Genomic DNA, 21,903 nt, shown 5'->3' with positions numbered 1-21,903 from the left:
CTTCTCCTCCAGGAAAAACAAGGACTGGTTTGACGAAAACAGCCAGGAAATCCAGGAGCTGCTGGCAAAGAAGCGAGCTGCCCACCAGGCTCACCTTACAAAGCCGTCCTGTCCAGAGAAGAAACAAGCCTTCCGTCGCGCATGCAGCCATCTTCAGCGCAAACTCTGGGAGATCCAAAATGAGTGGTGGACTAGCCTCGCCAAACGAACACAGCTCAGCGCGGACATTGGCGACTTCAGGGGTTTCTACGAGGCTCTAAAGGCTGTGTACGGCCCCTCACCCCAAGTCCAAAGCCCGCTGCGCAGCTCAGACGGCAAAGTCCTCCTCAGCGACAAGATCTCCATCCTCAACCGATGGTCAGAACACTTCCAATCTCTTTTCAGTGCCAACCGCTCAGTCCAAGATTCCGCCCTGCTCCAGCTCCCTCAACAGCCCCTAAGGCTAGAGCTGGATGAGGTTCCCACCCTGGATGAGACATATAAGGCAATCGAACAACTGAAAAGTGGCAAAGCAGCAGGTATGGATGGAATCCCCCCAGAAGTCTGGAAGGCTGGTGGCAAAACTCTGCATGCCAAACTGCATGAGTTTTTCAAGCTTTGTTGGGACCAAGGTAAACTGCCTCAGGATCTTCGTGATGCCACCATCATCACCCTGTACAAAAACAAAGGCGAGAAATCAAACTGCTCAAACTACAGGGGAATCACGTTGCTCTCCATTGCAGGCAAAATCTTCGCTAGGATTCTACTAAATAGAATAATACCTAGTGTCGCCGAGAATATTCTCCCAGAATCACAGTGCGGCTTTCGCGCAAACAGAGGAACCACTGACATGGTCTTTGCCCTCAGACAGCTCCAAGAAAAGTGCAGAGAACAAAACAAAGGACTCTACATCACCTTTGTTGACCTCACCAAAGCCTTCGACACTGTGAGCAGGAAAGGGCTTTGGCAAATACTAGAGCGCATCGGATGTCCCCCAAAGTTCCTCAACATGATTATCCAACTGCACGAAAACCAACAAGGTCGGGTCAGATACAGCAATGAGCTCTCTGAACCCTTCTCCATTAACAATGGCGTGAAGCAAGGCTGTGTTCTCACACCAACCCTCTTTTCAATCTTCTTCAGCATGATGCTGAACCAAGCCATGAAAGACCCCAACAATGAAGACGCTGTTTACATCCGGTACCGCACTAATGGCAGTCTCTTCAATCTGAGGCGCCTGCAAGCTCACACCAAGACACAAGAGAAACTTGTCCGTGAACTACTCTTTACAGATGATGCCGCTTTAGTTGCCCATTCAGAGCCAGCTCTTCAGCGCTTGACGTCCTGCTTTGCGGAAACTGCCAAAATGTTTGGCCTGGAAGTCAGCCTGAAGAAAACTGAGGTCCTCCATCAGCCAGCTCCCCACCATGACTACCAGCCCCCCCACATCTCCATCGGGCACACAAAACTCAAAACGGTCAACCAGTTTACCTATCTCGGCTGCACCATTTCATCAGATGCAAGGATCGACAATGAGATAGACAACAGACTCGCCAAGGCAAATAGCGCCTTTGGAAGACTACACAAAAGAGTCTGGAAAAACAACCAACTGAAAAACCTCACAAAGATTAGCGTATACAGAGCCGTTGTCATACCCACACTCCTGTTCGGCTCCGAATCATGGGTCCTCTACCGGCATCACCTACGGCTCCTAGAACGCTTCCACCAGCGTTGTCTCCGCTCCATCCTCAACATCCATTGGAGTGCTTACACCCTTAACGTCGAAGTACTCGAGATGGCAGAGGTCGACAGCATCGAGTCCATGCTGCTGAAGATCCAGCTGCGCTGGATGGGTCACGTCTCCAGAATGGAGGACCATCGCCTTCCCAAGATCGTGTTATATGGCGAGCTCTCCACTGGCCACCGTGACAGAGGTGCACCAAAGAAAAGGTACAAGGACTGCCTAAAGAAATCTCTTGGTGCCTGCCACATTGACCACCGCCAGTGGGCTGATAACGCCTCAAACCGTGCATCTTGGCGCCTCACAGTTTGGCGGGCAGCAACCTCCTTTGAAGAAGACCGCAGAGCCCACCTCACTGACAAAAGGCAAAGGAGGAAAAACCCAACACCCAACCCCAACCAACCAATTTTCCCTTGCAACCGCTGCAATCGTGTCTGCCTGTCCCGCATCGGACTTGTCAGCCACAAACGAGCCTGCAGCTGACGTGGACTTTTTACCCCCTCCATAAATCTTCGTCCGCGAAGCCAAGCCAAAGAAGAAAAAGTAATCCAGCTATTGAAGGCTTAATAGCTTCTATTAGATCTCTTGCACATGAGCCCTTATCACTGTACTGGTAGAATGTGACAAATACAACAACTTAAAACTTCATCAGCGACAGGATTAACCAGCTGAGCAACAAATTCAGCTTCAGTAGTGGGGAGACTAGTTTTTGGCAAAGAGCTTCTCTAAACCCTCCTCCAGTACACTGTTAATCACTTCCTTCCCCTATCACGCTCCCACTTTATTCTCATCTGGCCAACTCAACAACCCAACCTTCTGTGGTTCCACCCAACTCCTTCCTTCAGCAATGATCTCTACTTTCTCCTTCTTTTGTTCTTCTCCCTTTATCTGCTTCCATCTACTACAGAATGAGTCTGGAGGAATTGTTTAGTTTCTTCCATTTTTTTTGTTTGGGCGCCTGGAACATTTTGTTCATAAAAACCCCCAAAAATGCTATGCATTCATCCAGCATTTCTGTGTGTTTTTAAAATCACAGCATCCTTCAATATATTTTGTTCTTACCTTGATGAAGGGCTCTCAAGGCCAAAACATTGGTTATGTATCTATCTTTGCTATATAAAGTACACTGTTTGACCTACTGAGGTTCTCCAGCACTGTTTTCCATCTACTACTCTCCTGTCCTTAATTCCTGCACCATCTGTCCATCATCCTTCATCTCTCCACAGTCCACCCATAATCTACTGACCCCCTACTCTTTAATATTGCCCACTCCTCAAGAAGTCTTTTTGTCACAAATATCTGTTTTCCATAAGTGTTGCTTGATCTGAGAGCTCCTCAGCAGTTTTGCTTTCAACTCCAACATCTGCAGTACCCTGCTTCTATACAATGCTGTTTTAACAGTGGGCGGAATGATAAATGAGGCCGAGGATAACAAAAGACAAATAAAAAGAATGGAGAGTAATGATGTTTCAAAGGAAGAATGCACCTGGAGCCTTGATCCGCCCTCCCGGAGCCTTGATCCGCCCTCCCGGAGCCTTGATCCGCCCTCCCGGAGCCTTGATCCGCCCTCCCGGAGCCTTGATCCGCCCTCCCGGAGCCTTGATCCGCCCTCCCGGAGCCTTGATCCGCCCTCCCGGAGCCTTGATCCGCCCTCCCGGAGCCCTGATCCGCCCTCCCGGAGCCCTGATCCGCCCTCCCGGAGCCCTGATCCGCCCTCCCGGAGCCCTGATCCGCCCTCCCGGAGCCCTGATCCGCCCTCCCGGAGCCCTGATCCGCCCTCCCGGAGCCCTGATCCGCCCTCCCGGAGCCCTGATCCGCCCTCCCGGAGCCCTGATCCGCCCTCCCGGAGCCCTGATCCGCCCTCCCGGAGCCCTGATCCGCCCTCCCGGAGCCCTGATCCGCCCTCCCGGAGCCTTGATCCGCCCTCCCGGAGCCTTGATCCGCCCTCCCGGAGCCTTGATCCGCCCTCCCGGAGCCTTGATCCGCCCTCCCGGAGCCTTGATCCGCCCTCCCGGAGCCTTGATCCGCCCTCCCGGCGCCTTGATCCGCCCTCCCGGCGCCTTGATCCGCGCCCCCGGAGCCTTGAACCGCACACCTGGAGCCTTGATCTGCTTACCAGGAATCTTGATCCACTTGCCTGGAGCTTGTCGGACTCTGGCTTTACCTTACTCTTAATTTAGTCTATGTGTAGTCTGAGTCCAGCGCGTTCTTTGAATGAAGTGATAGGAGAAGGTATTCGGTTCAACAGTCAATTTATTACACAGCACAAGAGTAAAACTTAACAGAGCTCTGGGTCACTCATTAGTTCATAGGTCACCTGCACAGTGAGCTACTCCCCAAGACTGACCCCTATTGTCCAGTTGGTTCAGTTTATATAGGTCAACCTTATCATACAGAACAAAAGTTGGCTTCCTTTGCTAGATTTCATTATCATACAGAACAAAAGTTGTCTTCCTTTGCTAGATCTTTTTGCATAAGGGTTATCACAAGTCATCTCCTGTTTTGCAGATATCTGTGGTGTAGCGTTCCCATCTTAATCCTCCAGGCCAGACTATCCTGTTGATATGATCAGAAATTAATTCATCCCCAGATATTTCTAATCACCATTCTGTTCCTGTCTGGCCAATTTCTGCTGTTCTCTTTAACACCTCCTCATGCCTTAATCTTCCTCCTTGACTGGTTTTCCATTCCCTTTGTTTCTTGCAGGCCATTCTTTGTTCTGGTCTGGCCTGTGTCTCCTGTGCTACTCACCACCTCCTTCAGTTTGAGCATTCCTCCTAAATCGTTTTATGCATTTCCTCTCCCTGTAGTTTGGGAGCAGACAATTTTGCTCAGCCAACTTTGCTCCATGCTGTGATTGCCACTTAATCACATTCCTCTTTTTCCCTGACCCATGCAGTACATATAAACTTATTAATGAATCATTTCTTTCATAATGTTTTAACCCCTAGATTCCAACAAGCTTTGATTCTCTTGCATTAAGACCTGACAGCAACTCATTCATAGACTACAGTTCAGCCTTCAACACCATTATTCCCTAAGTGCTGGTCAAGAAGATCCAATCTCTGGGCCTCTCCACCCCACCCCGCACCCCCCTCCCCCCCCACCCCGCACCCCCCTCCCCCCCCACCCCGCACCCCCCTCCCCCCCCACCCCGCACCCCCCTCCCCCCCAACCCCGCACCACCCTTCCCTCCCGCCCTCAAGCAATTGGATCCTGGACTTCCTCATTGGAAGACCACAATCAGTACAAATTGGAAACAATGTCTCCTCCTCACTGACTATCAACCCAGGCGTACCTCAAGGATGTGTGCTTAGCCCACTGCTCTACCCACTGTGGACGGACCCAATTCCAGAGCTATCCACAAGTTTGTTGATGACACCAAGGTCAGCAGAATCACACAGGGCAATGAGGAAGCGTGAAGAAGGGAGATAGATCAGCTCATCAAGTGGTACCACACCACGAACCTTGCACTCAACCTCAGCAAAGCGAAGGCGATGATTGTGGACTTCAGGAGGAAGTCAGGGGAGCATGACCCAGTCCTCATCGAGGGCTCAGACGTGGAGAGGCTCAAGAACCTCAAATTCCTGGGTGTCAACATCTCCGAGGATCTGTCCCGGAGCCTCCGCGGTGGTGAAATCACAAAGAAGGCCGGCCAGCGGCTACACTTTGTGAGGTGCCTGAGGAGGTCACCGAATGCACTACAGGTGGACCGAGGAGAGCGTTCTGGCCGGTTGCGTCACTGCCTGGTACGGAGACGCCAACGCTCAGGACAAGCGCAAACTTGTTCACTCGCCCTGCGGCATCACAGGTGTGATATAGAGAATTTAGGTTAAAAAGACTTAAGTTAAAATGTGATGATTAATCATAAACAGGGAAGCCAGTACGGACAGAGAGTTTACTAGCAGTCAAGGACAGAAGGAGCTGCTGAATATGTTTTTTTTTAAACCTATCTTTTCATGGTCATAGTGAGAGACATGCAGGAGACAAAGGATTGATAAGAAGTGTGAGAAACAGAATTCAGTGAATGTAGAGTTCACAGCGTACGTAACGAACGTGATAATTAATAATGCAGTTATACTTAGAATGTTTTTGTAATACTAACCAATTAAAACAGTATTAATAAGAAGGGGAAGGGCAAATAATAAAGGTATAAAAATCAATGCACTGTATGTATTGGGGCTTAACTGGTGAGAAGCCAGTTGAGTCCAACTCTGCAGACTTGTAAATAAAGCTTGTCGTGTCATCAGTTTTAAAGAGACTCATGTGTGAGAAGTTTTATTTCTGACAACAGGCACCGGACTTCACTCCATCGGGGCATCTCCATGAGGCGGGGTCTTAGAAAAAAAGCAGCCTCTGTCCTCAAAGACCCCCCACCCCGGCCAGGCCCCTCTTCACTCTGCTACCAAGGTACAGAAGCCAAAAGGCGGCACAAGGGCAGCTTCTTCGCCGCTGCCATCAGACTCCTGAATGGTCAATGAACCAATGGCACTGCCTTCCTTTCCATATTATTTTAATTTTTTACAGCTCTATTGCAAGATGGTTTATAATAGGAAAGTTTACACCTGAAGCTGCCGCCAAACACCGAGATTCAGGCCCATTCTGATCACTCACGTGACCACCTCACCTGGCGCGCATCCACCTTGCCACCATCCTGGAGCCCCGCCCCCCTTCGGCCTCGTGGACGCGCCTCCCGCCACCCAGCTCCGGCCTTCGCGTGCCCGTCGCCCGCCGGCTCCCGGGTCACGTGACCACCGCGTGCCTTCCCTTCAGGCTCCGGCCCGCCCCCCGCCTCCCGGCCGCCGCCATCAGGTGGCCGACCGAAAGCAGCCCTCGGACCGATCGGGTGGTGAAAGGAAAATCGTGGCTCCAACGGGGAATTCGAAGATGACCGGGCGCGGGAAAGGGCGCGACGTTCCTTCTGAGGGCGGTGGGGCCGCTGGGGCCCGGCGTTCGGGGCCGCTCGGGAGCGGTCACTCCGCGGCGTGGCTGATCGGCCCACACGCAGCCGGCAACATGGCGACCGCGGGATGCCTGCGATACCGGCCGGTCACTCACGTTATCTTCGACATGGACGGCCTGCTGCTGGGTGAGAGGATCCCCACACCACCCACCTCATTCATCCCCCCCCCCCCGGGTCCCCCTCACACGCGGGTCCACCCCCCCCCGGGGTCCCCCTCACACGCGGGTCCACCCCCCCCCCGGGTCCCCCTCACACGCGGGTCCACCCCTCCCCCACCGGGGTCCCCCTCACACACGGTCCACCCCCCCCCCCCCCGGGGTCCCCCTCACACACGGGTCCACCCCCCCCCCCCCCGGGGTCCCCCTCACACGCGGGTCCACCCCCCACCCGTGGTCCCCCTCACACGCGGGTCCACCCCTCCCCCCGGGGTCCCCCTCACACGCGGGTCCACCCCCCCCCCCCGGGGTCCCCCTCACACGCGGGTCCACCCCCCCCCGGGGTCCCCATCACACGCGGGTCCACCCCCCCCCCCCCCCGGGGTCCCCCTCACACACGGGTCCACCCCCCCCCCCCGGGGTCCCCCTCACACACGGTCCACCCCCCCCCCCCCCCGGGGTCCCCCTCACACACGGGTCCACCCCCCCCCCGGGGTCCCCCTCACACGCGGGTCCACCCCCCACCCGTGGTCCCCCTCACACGCGGGTCCACCCCTCCCCCCGGGGTCCCCCTCACACGCGGGTCCACCCCCCCCCGGGGTCCCCCTCACACGCGGGTCCACCCCCCCCCACCGGGGTCCCCCTCACACGCGGGTCCACCCCCCCCCACCGGGGTCCCCCTCACACGCGGGTCCACCCCCCCCCGGGGTCCCCCTCACACGCGGGTCCACCCCCCCCCGGGGTCCCCCTCACACGCGGGTCCACCCCCCCCCGCCGGGGTCCCCCTCACACGCTGGTCCACCCCCCCGGGGTCCCCCTCACACGCGGGTCCACCCCCCCCGCCGGGATCCCCCATCACACGCGGGTCCACCCCCCCCCGGGGTCCCCCTCACATGTGGGTCCACCGCCCCCCCACCGGGGTCCCCCTCACGCGTCGTTCCCCCCCCTCCCCCCTGGTCCTCACACGTGGGTCAACCCCACCTCCTGCTTTTCCTTCTTTCAGGCGACCCCCCCCATCTCTGCCTAATCCCCCTCCTCCAGTCTCCCCAACACCTGGTCGTCCACTGCACCTTCTCTTCCTTGCCCCATTTTTTATTCCTTTCCCTTGCTCCTGCCTTCTCTGTCCAGCACCCACTCATTGTGCCCATAAGACTTTAGGAACAGTAAGCTATTCAGTACATCGTCTCCTCCACCATTTAATCATGACCACCACCCAATTTTCTTCTCCAACACCAGTTCCAACTATGAGACTTTCTCTCCCTTGCAGTTTTCATGAGGGTTCTGACCTGAAACATCAACAGTTCTTTTTCTCCCACCTAGTTGCTCCACCAGATTGTGCTTTGCTCGCGATTGCAGCATCGACAGTCTCTTGTTTGCATTTAACTACATCTACTGACTGGTTCCTACTTCTCCCCACTTCACTCCCATCCACAAACTATTAATAGGCTGATGTTTGCCATTGACTTTTAGCATTCATTTGACTTGCAGAAAAACGGAAGAGTGGATTTCACCCCAGAGAAAAAAAAACTGGGGCATATGTTACCTGTTCCTTCATCCATTCCATATATATTGTGTCAGATCCAGGAAGTCAATTTTGTGCTTGTTTTCTGACTAGCAAAGGATCAATAGCAGGAATTTAAAAGGAAACAATGTCTGACATGATGTTGGTGATTGACCTCTGAATCTGTATCCTTAATTGGACAGTTCAGTTCATGTACAGCTCCACCTTAGCACCAGAACACCACATTATACTTCATCTGGTATGTATTTCCAGGCCTTGTAAAACATGGTATTGTAGCTGACCACTACAAAGAAAAACAAACACACACACACACACACACACACACACACACACACACACACACACACACACACACACACACAGTGTGGCAGGTTAAGCTCACTACTTTATTCGGGCTGGAAAGGTTGCTTTTTATGACTTCAAGTTCCGCCATTTTTGCTGATTGACTGAGTCAGCCATAGGAATAACAATAGCAGGCGGGAACATCCATGCATATGAATGCCCTTCTTCCTCAACCTTTTTCTGCTGAGTTAGCTGGACAGCTTGACCAATGCCATTTTAGGGGTGTTGGTCTGATGCTGCCCCAGCTTCTACCCCCGCTGGTTCGTCGTCCTGGGAGTCGCTTTAGCGATCTCTGTCCTTGTCTGCTGCCGCGCGATGTGCCGACCCGATCTCTGCAATTGTGGGCTGCCACAGTATTCTCTGACTCATGACTAGCAAATGCTGCAGGTTTCTACAGCATTGTAGCTGTTCTATTCCTTCACAGAATTGGAAAGCAGAGAAGTAAGGAACCTAACTGCATTTAACACTCATTAAATCTATCTAGATTAAGCTTGAATGTTGATTTGTGGTTCTTTTATTGATAGAAAAATTGGAGGGATGTAAGATGAGAAATAGAAAATCACTTACTTTCCTGCATTGTTTTCCTTTTGCAGACACGGAGAGGTTGTATACAATCGCATTCGACGAAGTCTGTTCTCGTTATAATAAGAACTTTACTTGGGACTTGAAGGGAACAATAATGGGAATGCAAGTCTTGGATGCTGCCAAAATTATTTGTGAGACACTGGAACTCCCAATTTCTCCAAAAGAGTTAATTGAAGAAACTTCCGTTATACAGGATCGCTTGTTTCCTTGTGCAGAGCTGATGCCAGGTAATTAATTATGGGTCATAAAAACTTTCACTATTGGATGGGTTAGGAGGCTTCTTCATTGGCTGTTGAAGGCTTTGGGTATGTTGCTTGGGGTAAAGTAAAGGAACTTGCTTTCTCAAGATATCCAAATTCAAGAATGCAATCAAAAAAGCATTTCTCTTGCAAAATGTACATTTTAAATGTATATTTAAAAGACTCTTAGACAGGCCTACTATTGAATTTAAGGCAATTCATAAATTTAAGACAAATTAAGAGAATAGAGGAATATGAAACATTTAAGGGCTGACAAGCCATCTGCAGTTCCAGTGTCCATTAGTCCATTAAGATGCAAGAAAATAGGTGCAGGAGTGGGACACTTTGCCCCTCTCTCAATTCCTCTTCTGTGCCTGTTCTCCATAGCCTATGATTTGATTTCCCCCCCTGCCCCAAAATTTGGCTTCCCATTTAAATACCACTTCTGCCAGGCTTCCACAATCTTGCACTGTAGAGAATTCCTGAGATTCACCACTGAGAAAGCCCAGCTCCATTTTTTTCCCCCAAGTCAACATCATTGTTGTCTCTCCTGTTGGATTTTTCCAGGATGTGAACCTTCAAGGACACACTTCCCATGGAGATGTGTGAATGTTAACACCCTTGTTGTAAATATGGATGAGATTGTAAACTGTGCATTAAGGGATATGGGGAAAAGCCAGGAACTTGGAACTAGATGGGAGAGCAGTTTAGCTCAGGGGGATTTGCAGAGCAGACTCGATGGGCTGAGCTCCTTTATCTATTGAATTTGTTTCCCTGAAATTTTAACCACCCCATCCCCTGCCCCCCAGGACACTTTGTATTTAGAACATGCACTGTAGAGGCCCTTTTGGCCCACAATGTTGTGGTGTCTTATTTAAACTTACTTAAAAATGAACCTTCCCTACTTCAAACCCCTCTATTTTTCCTTCATCCATGTGCCTGTCTAAGAGTCTTTTAAATGTACATTTGTGCCAGCCTCCTCCACCACCTGGCAATTCATTCCAAGTACCTATTACTATGTTTTGTTTTTAAAAAAAAAGCACAAATAAAACCCTTGCCCCTCATGCCTCCCCTAAACTTGACTCTCCTCTCTTTGTCCATATCCTCTGATGTTTGCAGGCTCCCCACCCTATCTGTGCCTCTAATCTTGCAGACCTCTTAAGTCAATTTTCACCCTTTGCTTCAAAGAAAAAAGCCCTAGCTCTGATAACCTTGTCTAATGAGGCACAATCTCCAATCCCAGCAACATCGTTCTCAATCTTCTCTGCACTCTCTCCATACCTTCCAAATCCTTCCTGTAATGAGGCTACCAGAAATGAACATAATATTCCAAGTGTGGTCTAACCAGAATTTTATAGAGCTGCAACATTACCTCTTGACCTTTGAACTCAAACTCCTGACTAATAAGGGTCTGCACGCTACAAGCTTTTTTAACTATTGTATTGACCTGTGCGGCAACCTTGGGAGATCTATGGGTTTGGACCCTAAGATCTCTGTTCTTCCACACTATTAAGAATCCTGCCAATATACTCTGCATTTTGAAAGGTCAAATTTAAAGGCATCACTTCACAATTATCTGGATTGAACTCTACCACTTTTCTGCTCAACTTTGCATCACTGATATCCTGTGATAACTTACAACAACCTTCTACACTACCCATTCTCAACAGAGCCTCCTGGGGGGCCACAGCATATTTAAGAGGAGGGGGGGGTCAAAGAATGAAATCATAATTTTTTTTATGTAGTTGGCGGAGAAGTATGGAATGAACCAACTAAACTTGACTGGTACAGGAGACAGGAGGTGCATAAACTTTGAGCAGGGTCCTTGGGGGGGGGGGGGGGGTAACCAAAAAAAGTTCAGAATGATTTTTCTCCACTTCCAACCTTCTAGTCATTTCATTTTTTTGAATGCCAAAGAATATATAGTAGATCTAAATTCTCTGATTGGAATCCCTGAACAATGGTGTACCTCAGAGATTAGAACTAGCACTACTTGTTTGATATGTAATTCATTCATGTTTGCAGATGACATAAAAATTGGAGGAGTTGTGGATAGGGAAGAAGGATGTACAGACAATAAACAAAGAAATATCAGATTGGAACAGCAGTAATCATGCACATAGACTGGGTGAATTGAGTTGTACGAGGAGGATGTATTGTATTGTGATTGCTTTCTTGAACAGCATGTTAATTGAACCTTCAATGGACCTGGTCCTGTGCAATGAGAGACTTAAAATGATCGATCTTGCAGTTAGGTATCCTCTTGGAAAGAGGATGACAGTATGATGGAGTTTCTCGTACAAATGGTGGGTACAACAATTCAATCTATTTGCGATGGAAGGGAGCACGATCTCTGCCTTCTGCATGGTAGCCATAGTCTGATGTGCTTGTTTTTCCCTCAGGTGTAGAAAAGTTAGTTTGCCACCTCACCAAGCACTGTGTCCCGACTGCAGTGGGTACCAGCTCAATGAGGCCGTTGTTTGACCTAAAGACAACCAGGCACAAGAAGTTCTTCAGCTTGTTCCACCATGTTGTATGTGGCGATGACCCCAAAGTAATGAAAAGCAAGCCTGCCCCAGATAACTTTCTGGTCTGTGCTGAGAGATTCGAGCCTCCACCATGCTCTGCAGATGTAAGATTTTTCAATAAAGTTGTATTGCTTTTATATAATATATATATACTCAAACAAGAAAGAATGCAAATGCTGTGATTGTAGTAAATTATAGTAGCAAACCTGTTGACTCGACTGTCCCGTGCATCCCTTGAAGGCATCGACATATCACCAACAATTTTGGCCTGAGCCCTTTGTTAAGGTACGAACAAAAAGAAGGCAGACCTGAATAAAAAGGTAGTGAGAGAGGGGAAGAAGGGGCAGGGGGAGGAAAACAGGCCAACAGCAAGAGACCGTGGGTGAACACGGCTTGGAGGGCAGGAGTGAAAATCTGCAAATTGATCGGGGAAGGGGGGAGTAGATCTGTGAATGCAGAACTAGAGGAAAGGAGGCAGAGGGATAAAGAAGGAGGGAAACGTGGTGGGGGAGGCCTAATGGAAACTTGAGGTCACTCAATAATAACTAGATGGAGGGTGCCCAGATGGAATACGAAGTGCTGTTCCTCCAATTTGTGAATGGTCTCTATTGGGCAGTGTGTGTGAGACCATCAGTAGACATGTCCGTATGGGAAGGGGATGAGGAAATAGAACATCTGTCCTGGTCCCTGCATCCCTAGATACAACAAGGATAGGATTTCTCTTGTCCACACCGAACACCTCACCAGCCTCCCTATCCAACGTATCATTCTCCGCAACATTCTCCGATCCCTCTATGCATCTTCTCCGCTCTTCCCATTTCTTCCTTCTTCTGGGACCACTTTCTCTGACTCCCTCGTCCACTCATCCCTTCCCACCATTCACCCCTTGTGACTGTGTAAAATGCTACACTCCTCCCTCAATCAGTCCTGCCAAGTGATGCGATACTTGTGAATCTACAGGGTTCATCTACTGCATCCCATGCAACCGGATCGATTTTGCCGGTTACCGTTAGCACCTTCACCACCTTTCTCATTCTCTATCCCTCTCTTTCCTTTCCTCCAGCTCCCTTCCCCATGTCTCTCTCTCTCTCTCTTTCCCTGTCCCTCTGTCTCCTTCCTTCCAGTTCTGTATTAACGGAGCCACTCTCCTCCCCTGATCAGTTCTCAGCTTTCTCTCCTGCCCTGCTTTCTGTGTCCTCTTGGCTGTTGTCCCTGCCCCTTCTTCCCACTTCCTCCACTTTTTTTATTCGGGTGCCTGGCTGTTTTTTTGACTCATACATTGACGAAGGGCTTGTACCCGAAACGGTTATATTTCTCTGCCTTCGATGGATGTTGCGGAACCTGCTGAGTTTCTAGCGATTTTGGGTGTTTTTTTTTCCTTTAAAATATCAGTCTTGTAATGACTTTTTCCATGGTGTTGCTGCTTTGTGTTCATGGTCTAGTAATATCTGCTTCCTGCTTTTGAATCCCTAGGTTCTTCCAAAAATGTATGGCTGTTGCCTTGTAGCTCCAGCTCCATCCTGGTCTGACTCTGAGTTCTGCCATTGTCTGTGTGAAGTTTCTACCCTTTTTTCCCTGCGACCAGGTGGGTTTCTGCCAGGTGCTCTGGTTTCATCCCACATCCCAAGGTCGTGGTAGTTGTTAAGTAAATTGGCCACTGACTAACTCATCACCAGTCATGCCTGAGAGAACGGGTATCTGAAGAAGATAGGGGATGTAGGCAAATGAACACAGTAATGGAATTAAATAAGGAGAAGCTGGAGATGGCAGTATCCATCGATAGAAATGGTCAGTCAGTGGGAAGATTAGCGAGAAAAGGAAAGCAAGCTTTTTCCATTGAAGTTGGGTGAATCAAGAACTAGAGGACATGGGTTAAGGGTGAAATCTTTAAAGGGAACATTAGGGGAAACTTGACACAGAATGGCGAGAGTGTCGAATGTGCTGCCAGATGAACTGGTGAATGCAGGCTCAATTTTGATATTTAAGAAAAATGTTGATATGTACATTGGTGGGAGCAGTATGGAGAGTTATAATTTGGGTGCAGGTCAATGGGATGAGGCAAAATAATAGATCAACACAAACTAGATGGCCAAAGGCCTGTTTCTGTGATGTAGTATTCAATGGTTATAAAAACGAATGGGTAAAGAAGAAATGGAAGCAGAACCAAGTAGAGGTGGGGGTTACCTAAAATTGTTAAATGCAGTGTTCACACTGTTCGATTTAAGACTACCAGGAGGAATGTGTGCTGTGAAATTGAGGAACATTAAGCCTCACCCTAGCAATGGTTGAGGCTGAAGACAGACTTGTCTACATGGAAATGGTTAGCAATGGAAAGTTTTATCTTTGAGCCTACTGTCAGAGTGATTGTGTTTGTTGAAGCGGTTGCCCAATCTAAGTTTGGCTCCACCATTGTGGAGGAGGCCACACCAATTACAGTGGATGAGGTTGGTCAAGATGCCACGTCAAACCTAACCTCACCCAGAAGATCTGTTAATCAATAATATGACACTTGGCACATTCCTCACCCCACCCCACCCCCCCACCCCCTATCCATGCGATTGGATCAATACACCAGAGGTGAACCCATCAAGAATTCCAAAGGCAGGCGCAGATATCTTAGCATTCTTTAAAGAATGGAAAGCTTCTTGTCACTCCAGAGTCTACTGAACCTGCTCCAGCTCCCCTCATAACACTGCTTAAAGAAATCTCTTGGTGCCTGCCACATTGACCACCGCCAGTGGGCTGATCTCGCCTCAAACTGTGCATCTTGGCGCCTCACAGTTCGGCGGGCAGCAACCTCCTTTGAAGAAGACCGCAGAGCCCACCTCACTGACAAAAGACAAAGGAGGAAAAGCCCAACACCCAACCCTCTTAAGATCACATTCAGTTCCCAATAGCTGGTATCCATTGGGAGCAGTACTCTATCATACTGAGAAATGACAGCACATTTTTTTTGTTAGTTATGACCGACCGGTATGTTAAGTACTGTTTGTACCTGCATGGGGCCTAGATGTTGCGTGCCATCTTGCAGCTCAAAATCTAAACATTGTACCGTAGTTTGACAACACTGAAGTTTTTCTTGTGAACAATTATGTTCTTACTCATCTAAATAGTTCATCTAAATAAATCTAAAGAGTCATCAGTACACTCTCCGCTCTATCCTCAACATTCATTGGAGCGACTTCATCACCAACATTGAAGAACTCGAGCTGGCAGAGTCCGCAAGCATTGAATCCATGCTGCTGAAGACCCAACTGCGCTGGGTGGATCATGTCTCCAGAATGGAGGACCATCGCCTTCCCAAGATCGTGTTATATGGCGAGCTCTCCACTGGCCATCGAGACAGAGATGCACCAAAGAAGAGGTACAAGGACTGCTTAAAGAAATATCTTGATGCCTGCCACATTGACCACCGCCACTGGGCTGATCTCGCCTCCAACCGTGCATCTTGGCGCCTCACAGTTCGGCAAGCAGCAACCTCCTTTGAAGAAGACTGCAGAGCCCACCTCACTGACAAAAGACAAAGGAGGAAAAAAACCAACACCCAACCCCAACCCACCAATTTTCTTTTGCAACCGCTGGAACCGTGCCTGCCTGTCCCGCATCGGACTTGTCAGTCACCAACGAACCTGCAGCAGACGTGGACATACCCTCCATAAATCTTCGTCTGCGAAGCCAAGCCAAAGAAGAAGTTCAACAGAGTAAGATTGCATAGAATTCATGCATCCAGGTCAAGCAAAGCTATCAGAAGGTCGTCGGCATATTGGATCAGTGTAGAATTAGCAGAAAGCTGCAGGCTTTCTCAATCCCTTTCAATGGCTGTGGCATAAACAGCAGGTCTCTCAATGTAGCCTTGAGGCATTCTGGTCCAAGTATGCTGTTTGTTGCGATAAATGAAGGTGAATTGGCTATTTGGATTACAGTATCTAGAATACAGAGAAAGATTAAGTAGACTGGGTCTTTATTCATTGAGGGGGGGATTTGATAGAGGTATATAAAAATTATGAGGGGGTTAGATAGAGTAGATGTGAATAGGTTCTTCCCCTTGAAGGTTGGAGAGATTGAAATGTGAGGTCATGAGTTAAGGGTTAGGGGGAAAAAGTTGAGAAGGTACATGAGAGAAAACTTCTTCATTCAGAGAGCGGTGGCTGAGTGGAATGCCCTTCCGGAAGAGGTGGTTGAAGCAAGGTCAATTTTGTCATTTAGGAGAAATTGGATAGGTGCATGGATGTGAGGGGATTGGAGGATTATGTGCAAATTGAATGTAAATGGGATGAGAGGAGATCACTTAAATCGGTACGGACTAGAGGGGCCAAGATGGCCTGTTTCCGTACTGTAATTGTTATATGGATGAAATGGCACAGAGAAAAAGTCTGAGCACAAATTATTTATTGTGAAAACAATGGCTTCAGCAGGGATACCATGAAGTAGAACATTGTCGAGAACCAATCGAGTGTTAGGTACAAATATTTGATTAATCGCACGGACTTGAAAGAATCACTACTCATTCCTCTTCCCCAATTTAGGGATTGGCAACATAGGAGTAAAGCACTGAGAGCTTTTGATCACACCCTGGTTTATTAAAGCATTAATCGGAGAAATACCCTCCTTGGGTGCTAACCGGTATTATTGGATGGTGAGCAACTGCATTCTTGAGGATAATTTGACATGACTATGCTGAATAGAGTGTGCCAACATGGATTTATTAGGTACTGAAGCGAGAAGCCATCAAGCTAGTAAGGACAGACTGTGCTTAGGGCATTGATGGTCAATTGTTGCTCCCCATCCACAGAAATCCCTCTTGATCAGTGAGGGATTTGAAGGGGCTTAAAGAGGAGAGGAACAGATGTTTCCGCTGCGCTTGGAGGTGACGAAGTTGTTAAATCGCAAGTCCCACATTCAGAACGGAGAAAGGTGGCCAGATCAATATGGTGATACTGGGGTTACAACTTTGTGGCTGTTCGTATGGATCTTTCTGACAATCATTCAATTTCATTTGTACATCTACTTTCTCTGGCCCTGCTTTTTACTTTTTGATCTACTCCCTCTGGTCCTTCAAGCAGGGGAGCACTGGGCTGGACAGTCATAATGTGCAGTTAATATGGGACTCTGCTATTTCCTCACCCACTAAAGTGGGTGAATGGGTATACCATCCTGTGTGATGTGTAACACTAACTTTAGTTGCCCATTCAGAGCCAGCTCTTCAGCGCTTGACGTCCTGCTTTGCGGAAACTGCCAAAATGTTTGGCCTGGAAGTCAGCCTGAAGAAAACTGAGGTCCTCCATCAGCCAGCTCCCCACCATGACTACCAGCCCCCCCACATCTCCATCGGGCACACAAAACTCAAAACGGTCAACCAGTTTACCTATCTCAGCTGCACCATTTCATCAGATGGAAGGATCGACAACGAGATAGACAACAGACTCGCCAAGGCAAATAGCGCCTTTGGAAGACTACACAAAAGAGTCTGGAAAAACAACCAACTGAAAAACCTCACAAAGATAAGCGTATACAGAGCCGTTGTCATACCCACACTCCTGTTCGGCTCCGAATCATGGGTCCTCTACCGGCACCACCTAAGGCTCCTAGAACGCTTCCACCAGCGTTGTCTCCGCTCCATCCTCAACATCCATTGGAGCGCTTACACCCCTAACGTCGAAGTACTCGAGATAGCAGAGGTCGACAGCATCGAGTCCACGCTGCTGAAGATCCAGCTGCGCTGGATGGGTCACGTCTCCAGAATGGAGGACCATCGCCTTCCCAAGATCGTGTTATATGGCGAGCTCTCCACTGGCCACCGTGACAGAGGTGCACCAAAGAAAAGGTACAAGGACTGCCTAAAGAAATCTCTTGGTGCCTGCCACATTGACCACCGCCAGTGGGCTGATATCGCCTCAAACCGTGCATCTTGGCGCCTCACAGTTTGGCGGGCAGCAACCTCCTTTGAAGAAGACCGCAGAGCCCACCTCACTGACAAAAGGCAAAGGAGGAAAAACCCAACACCCAACCCCAACCAACCAATTTTCCCTTGCAACCGCTGCAATCGTGTCTGCCTGTCCCGCATCGGACTTGTCAGCCACAAACGAGCCTGCAGCTGACGTGGACTTTTTACCCCCTCCATAAATCTTCGTCCGCGAAGCCAAGCCAAAGAAAGTGGGTGAATGGGTATACCATCCTGTGTGATGTGTAACACTAACTTTAGAGGTCCCTATCAAGTGGAAAAGATGAACCAAGTCAGTTTCAGTAGAATCCAGATGGTAAAGTTAATCTATAACACACTGGTAGGGGTTGCCCAAGAGTTGCCAGCTGGCTTATCAGTAATTAATAAATCTGCATGTTGATGTGCTCTACTCTGGGATAGCTCCAGAAACATAACTTGCACCCTACAGTAAACTATAGCTCCCAACTCGCACAAAGTCTGCCTACATAACAGGGGGATAGATGTTGCTTGGGATATAATATAATAGAGTACTGAGAAACTGTTCCCGTTAAATTATGGCTTTACCATATACTGGCAGTCCCAACTATACAAATGTTAGCATGAATAGGTGTAAGCTCCACAGAGGGAGGTTCAGAAAATAGTGGCACCGTTGGCCACTAATACCTGCTATTATTTTATCCCTACTTGAATCACGGGGATAATCTTTCAATTGCTGGACAATTTAATCCTAGTCACCTGTACACAAAGGTCTGCAGACGCCGTGGTTGAAGTAAAAACAATGCTGGAGAAACTCAGCTGGTCATAACTGGGTCCTTAGCCAAGATGGATACATCACCAACGTTTTGGGCTTGAGCCCTTCATCAAGGTGTGGGGGAACATGAGAGATGTCCGAACAAAGGGGGGTGGTGAGGGTGGGAGATGATAGGTGGAGGGGAGGGGGGAAGGAGTCTTGGCCAATGTGGAGAGGAAAGTGTCTTGAGTAAATTATACCTCTCATTTTGTTCGTTTTAGATTGGTTACAGTGTTTGAGCTAACGAAAGAAAATAGACACACACACCGAGAGCAGATCAGTTTATTCAAATGTTTATTACAAATTCAAAAGCTGATTTCAAACTACAAAATGCAAGCCCTTCCCAACTATACTTATCAACGCCTGGACTGGTCCCAACTGCCGAAGCGAGGCATCAACAGTAGGTTGTCGGGGCGCCGGTAGCAGTTTCTCCACCTCCCCCGACCGGGGCGTTGGCTGGACTCTAGGAGTTCTTCTTCTTGCTGAGAGATGTTGCCACCTCTCAAAGAGTCTCTAACTTCAGCAGCGGGACCATGGCTTATATTACCCAAAAACTGCTTACCCAAGCACCTATTCCCAGCACAGCAAGAAAGATAAGCTAGCATGCTAGCAAAATGGTTTATTTTGCATCAAATCTAGGTCTCTGACAGTCTGTGACCAAAACCACCAGGAAGATTAAATGTTCTTGGTACACAGATGTCCTTTCGTCAGATAACTGCATCTCTGGCCCCTCGGTGGAATTTAGCTTATGTCTGCTGATTCTAAAAAACAAGCAGGTTCTCAGCCTTGCAGAAGCAGAGGCTGCAAAAGTAAGAAACACGGTTTAAATCTTCCATTACATTACAGAAAGGAAAGTAGGAACTGGAATAACTAGTTTGGGGGGTGTGGTGGGGGGGAGGAGGAAAAAAATCAAGCTTATTAGTGGAATGCAGTGAACTCAATGTTCATGCCCCGGGGTTGAGGAGTGCCCAGACGAAAAATGAGGTGTTCCTCCAATCTGCAGGTGGTCAGGGTGGGGTAGTGTGAAAAGCCATGGACAGACATGAGAGTGTGGCTCAGAATTGAAATGGTTGGCTACAGGGAGGTCGTTTTTGTTGCGGATGGAGAGGAGGTGCTGGGCGAAGCAATCTCCTAATCTGCGATTGTCTCTCCGATGTAGAGAAGGCCACAAAGGGTGCACCAAATGTAGTAAATGAGTTCTTTGGAGGTACAGGTGAAGTGTTGCATCACCTGAAAGGTCTTTTTGGGACCTCGGACTGTGGTGAGGATGGAGGGTATAGGTGCAATTATTACACTTCCTACAATTACAGTGGAAGGTGCTAGGGGGAGATGGGTGGGGAGGGGAGAGTGCACAAGGGAGTCATGGAGGGAGCGGTCGCCATGGAAAGCTGACAGGGGAGGAGAAGGAAAAATGTTTCTGATTGTGGGGTCCTGTAGTGAGTACAGGAAATTCTGGCGGATAACGTGTTGAATGTGGAGGCTGGTGGGGTGGTAGGTGAGGACGAGGGAGATTCCATGTTTATTGTTTCTAGGGGTGGGGGGGGCTAAGGCAAATGAGTGGGGAATGGAGGAGATGCAGCTGAGGGCCTAATTAATAGCGGTGGAGGGGAAGCCACATTTGTCAAAGAAGGCAGACATTTCAGAGCCTCTGGACTGGAAGACCATCTTGGGAGTAGATATGTTGGAGACAGAGAAATTGAGAGAGGGGGATGTAGTCCTTGCAGGGGACAGGTATGAGGACGAGTAGTCCAAATATGTCTCGGTGGCATTCCTCTTGTGACCAATCGGAAACTGTAAATGCTCCATTCCTTGTCTCCTCCCTTGACTTCTACTCCCATTAGCTGGCTCTTTGATAGAACTGACTCATGTTCTTATCCTTTTTTTGTCACATAGGGAAAAGGATATCCCGATCCATATTAACTAGTGTAGTAGAAACTTCAAACTTGTTCTTTGTTGGCCAATCAGAATTTCTCAGTTTAAAAGCTTGGCAACATGCAATTTCGCAAGGTCTGGACTGCCAGGGATTAATATTCTGCCGTGGGAATGCCAGCATATTCATCCCATTTGCTCTTGTTCCTTGCCAAAAAAAAAATTGGCTCCCTGGCTACTGCAAGTCACTTCTCCAATATCCCCAGCCTTTCAGACAGCTTGGATAATAGTAAGTCATAGATTCATTTCTTTGTCCAGTCATTTTCTTGCCAATCCCCATCTTCTTGGGGTGTAGGATGGCAGAGAATGATCCTGCAAAACCCAAGCCATGAGGTTCACCTCAACAACATGGTTATATCCCTGGTAAGGGGTTATCGATATTTCAAATTTGGGTCAGTGTCTTGGGTAGACTTGTACCTCTCACTTTGTTCGTTTTAGATTGGTCACAGTGTTTGAGCTACCGAAAGAAAACAGACACACACTGAGAGCAGTTCAGTCTACACAAATGTTTATTACAAATTCAAAGCAGGTTTCAAACTACAATATGCAAGCCCTGCCTAATCATACTTAACGCCTGGACTGGTCCCAACTGCCGAAGCGAGGCAATGACGGCACACTTGTAGTAGGTTGCCGGGGCGCCGGTAGCAGCTTCTTCACCTCCCCCGACCGGGACGTTGATCAGACTCTGGCTGTTCTTCCTTCTTGAAAAGGGATGTTCCCATCCCTCGGAGAGTCTAAACTTCAGCAGCAGGACCACAGGCTTGTATACCCCAAAAACAATTAATCATGCACCCATTCCCTCTAACATTTGTCAGTCAAAATCAAAGCTGAGCATACTATTCTACAATTTAGAAGATTAATTATTATGGAACCAGGATGCTATGATCGCCTGGTTTATCTCGTAGATACAAAGACTTATTAAAACTTCTTGAGCAAGACAGGTTGTGACCAATTCGTCAATTTCAGAGTGTCGTATTTGACAACTGCTTTCCCTGGGCCTCACAGTGGAATTCCATTTCAAAGTGTATCTTCAGATAAATCCCCATGGCTGAGTTTAATTACATCTGCTAATTCTGAAAGTAAGATGACCTGAGTGTGGCCCCAGTGTCGTCAGTTTCACATAAGCAAACAAGCATCTGAGCACATGGTTTTAATCCTCCCTAAAGAAAGCTCTTGGTGCCTGCCACAT

At 48.7% G+C, this 21,903-nt stretch overlaps 2 protein-coding genes across 8 annotated transcripts in view; one reads left to right on the top strand and one right to left on the bottom strand.

Annotated features, from left to right (window-relative positions):
* sts (steroid sulfatase (microsomal), isozyme S) overlaps positions 1-8,211 on the bottom strand; it is a 164,002-nt gene extending 155,791 nt beyond the window's left edge. For 3 of the 5 annotated variants that reach the window (XM_069892068.1, XM_069892067.1, XM_069892060.1), the window contains exon 1: positions 6,348-6,462. In XM_069892068.1, the coding sequence (XP_069748169.1) occupies positions 6,348-6,373 (26 nt within the window). In that variant the 5' untranslated portion in view covers positions 6,374-6,462. Of the gene's footprint in view, positions 1-3,836; positions 3,929-6,347; positions 6,463-8,124 lie in introns of those variants that run through there. The other 2 variants (XM_069892063.1, XM_069892066.1) reach the window with 2 other exon arrangements.
* The window catches only part of pudp (pseudouridine 5'-phosphatase), an 86,222-nt gene continuing 70,722 nt past the window's right edge, over positions 6,404-21,903 (top strand). The window contains exons 1-4 of one of the 3 annotated variants that reach the window (XM_069892071.1): positions 6,404-6,809; positions 9,296-9,514; positions 11,929-12,158; positions 13,528-13,639. In XM_069892071.1, coding sequence (XP_069748172.1) covers positions 6,608-6,809; positions 9,296-9,514; positions 11,929-12,158; positions 13,528-13,639 — 763 coding nt within the window. In that variant the 5' untranslated portion in view covers positions 6,404-6,607. The remainder of the gene's footprint in view (positions 6,810-9,295; positions 9,515-11,928; positions 12,159-13,527; positions 13,640-21,903) is intronic. The other 2 variants (XM_069892073.1, XM_069892070.1) reach the window with 2 other exon arrangements.

The sequence above is a fragment of the Narcine bancroftii genome, chromosome 7 (assembly GCF_036971445.1).
Source record: "Narcine bancroftii isolate sNarBan1 chromosome 7, sNarBan1.hap1, whole genome shotgun sequence".
In the NCBI taxonomy this organism is placed as follows: domain Eukaryota; kingdom Metazoa; phylum Chordata; class Chondrichthyes; order Torpediniformes; family Narcinidae; genus Narcine; species Narcine bancroftii.
This window is presented reverse-complemented; position numbering and strand designations above follow the sequence as displayed.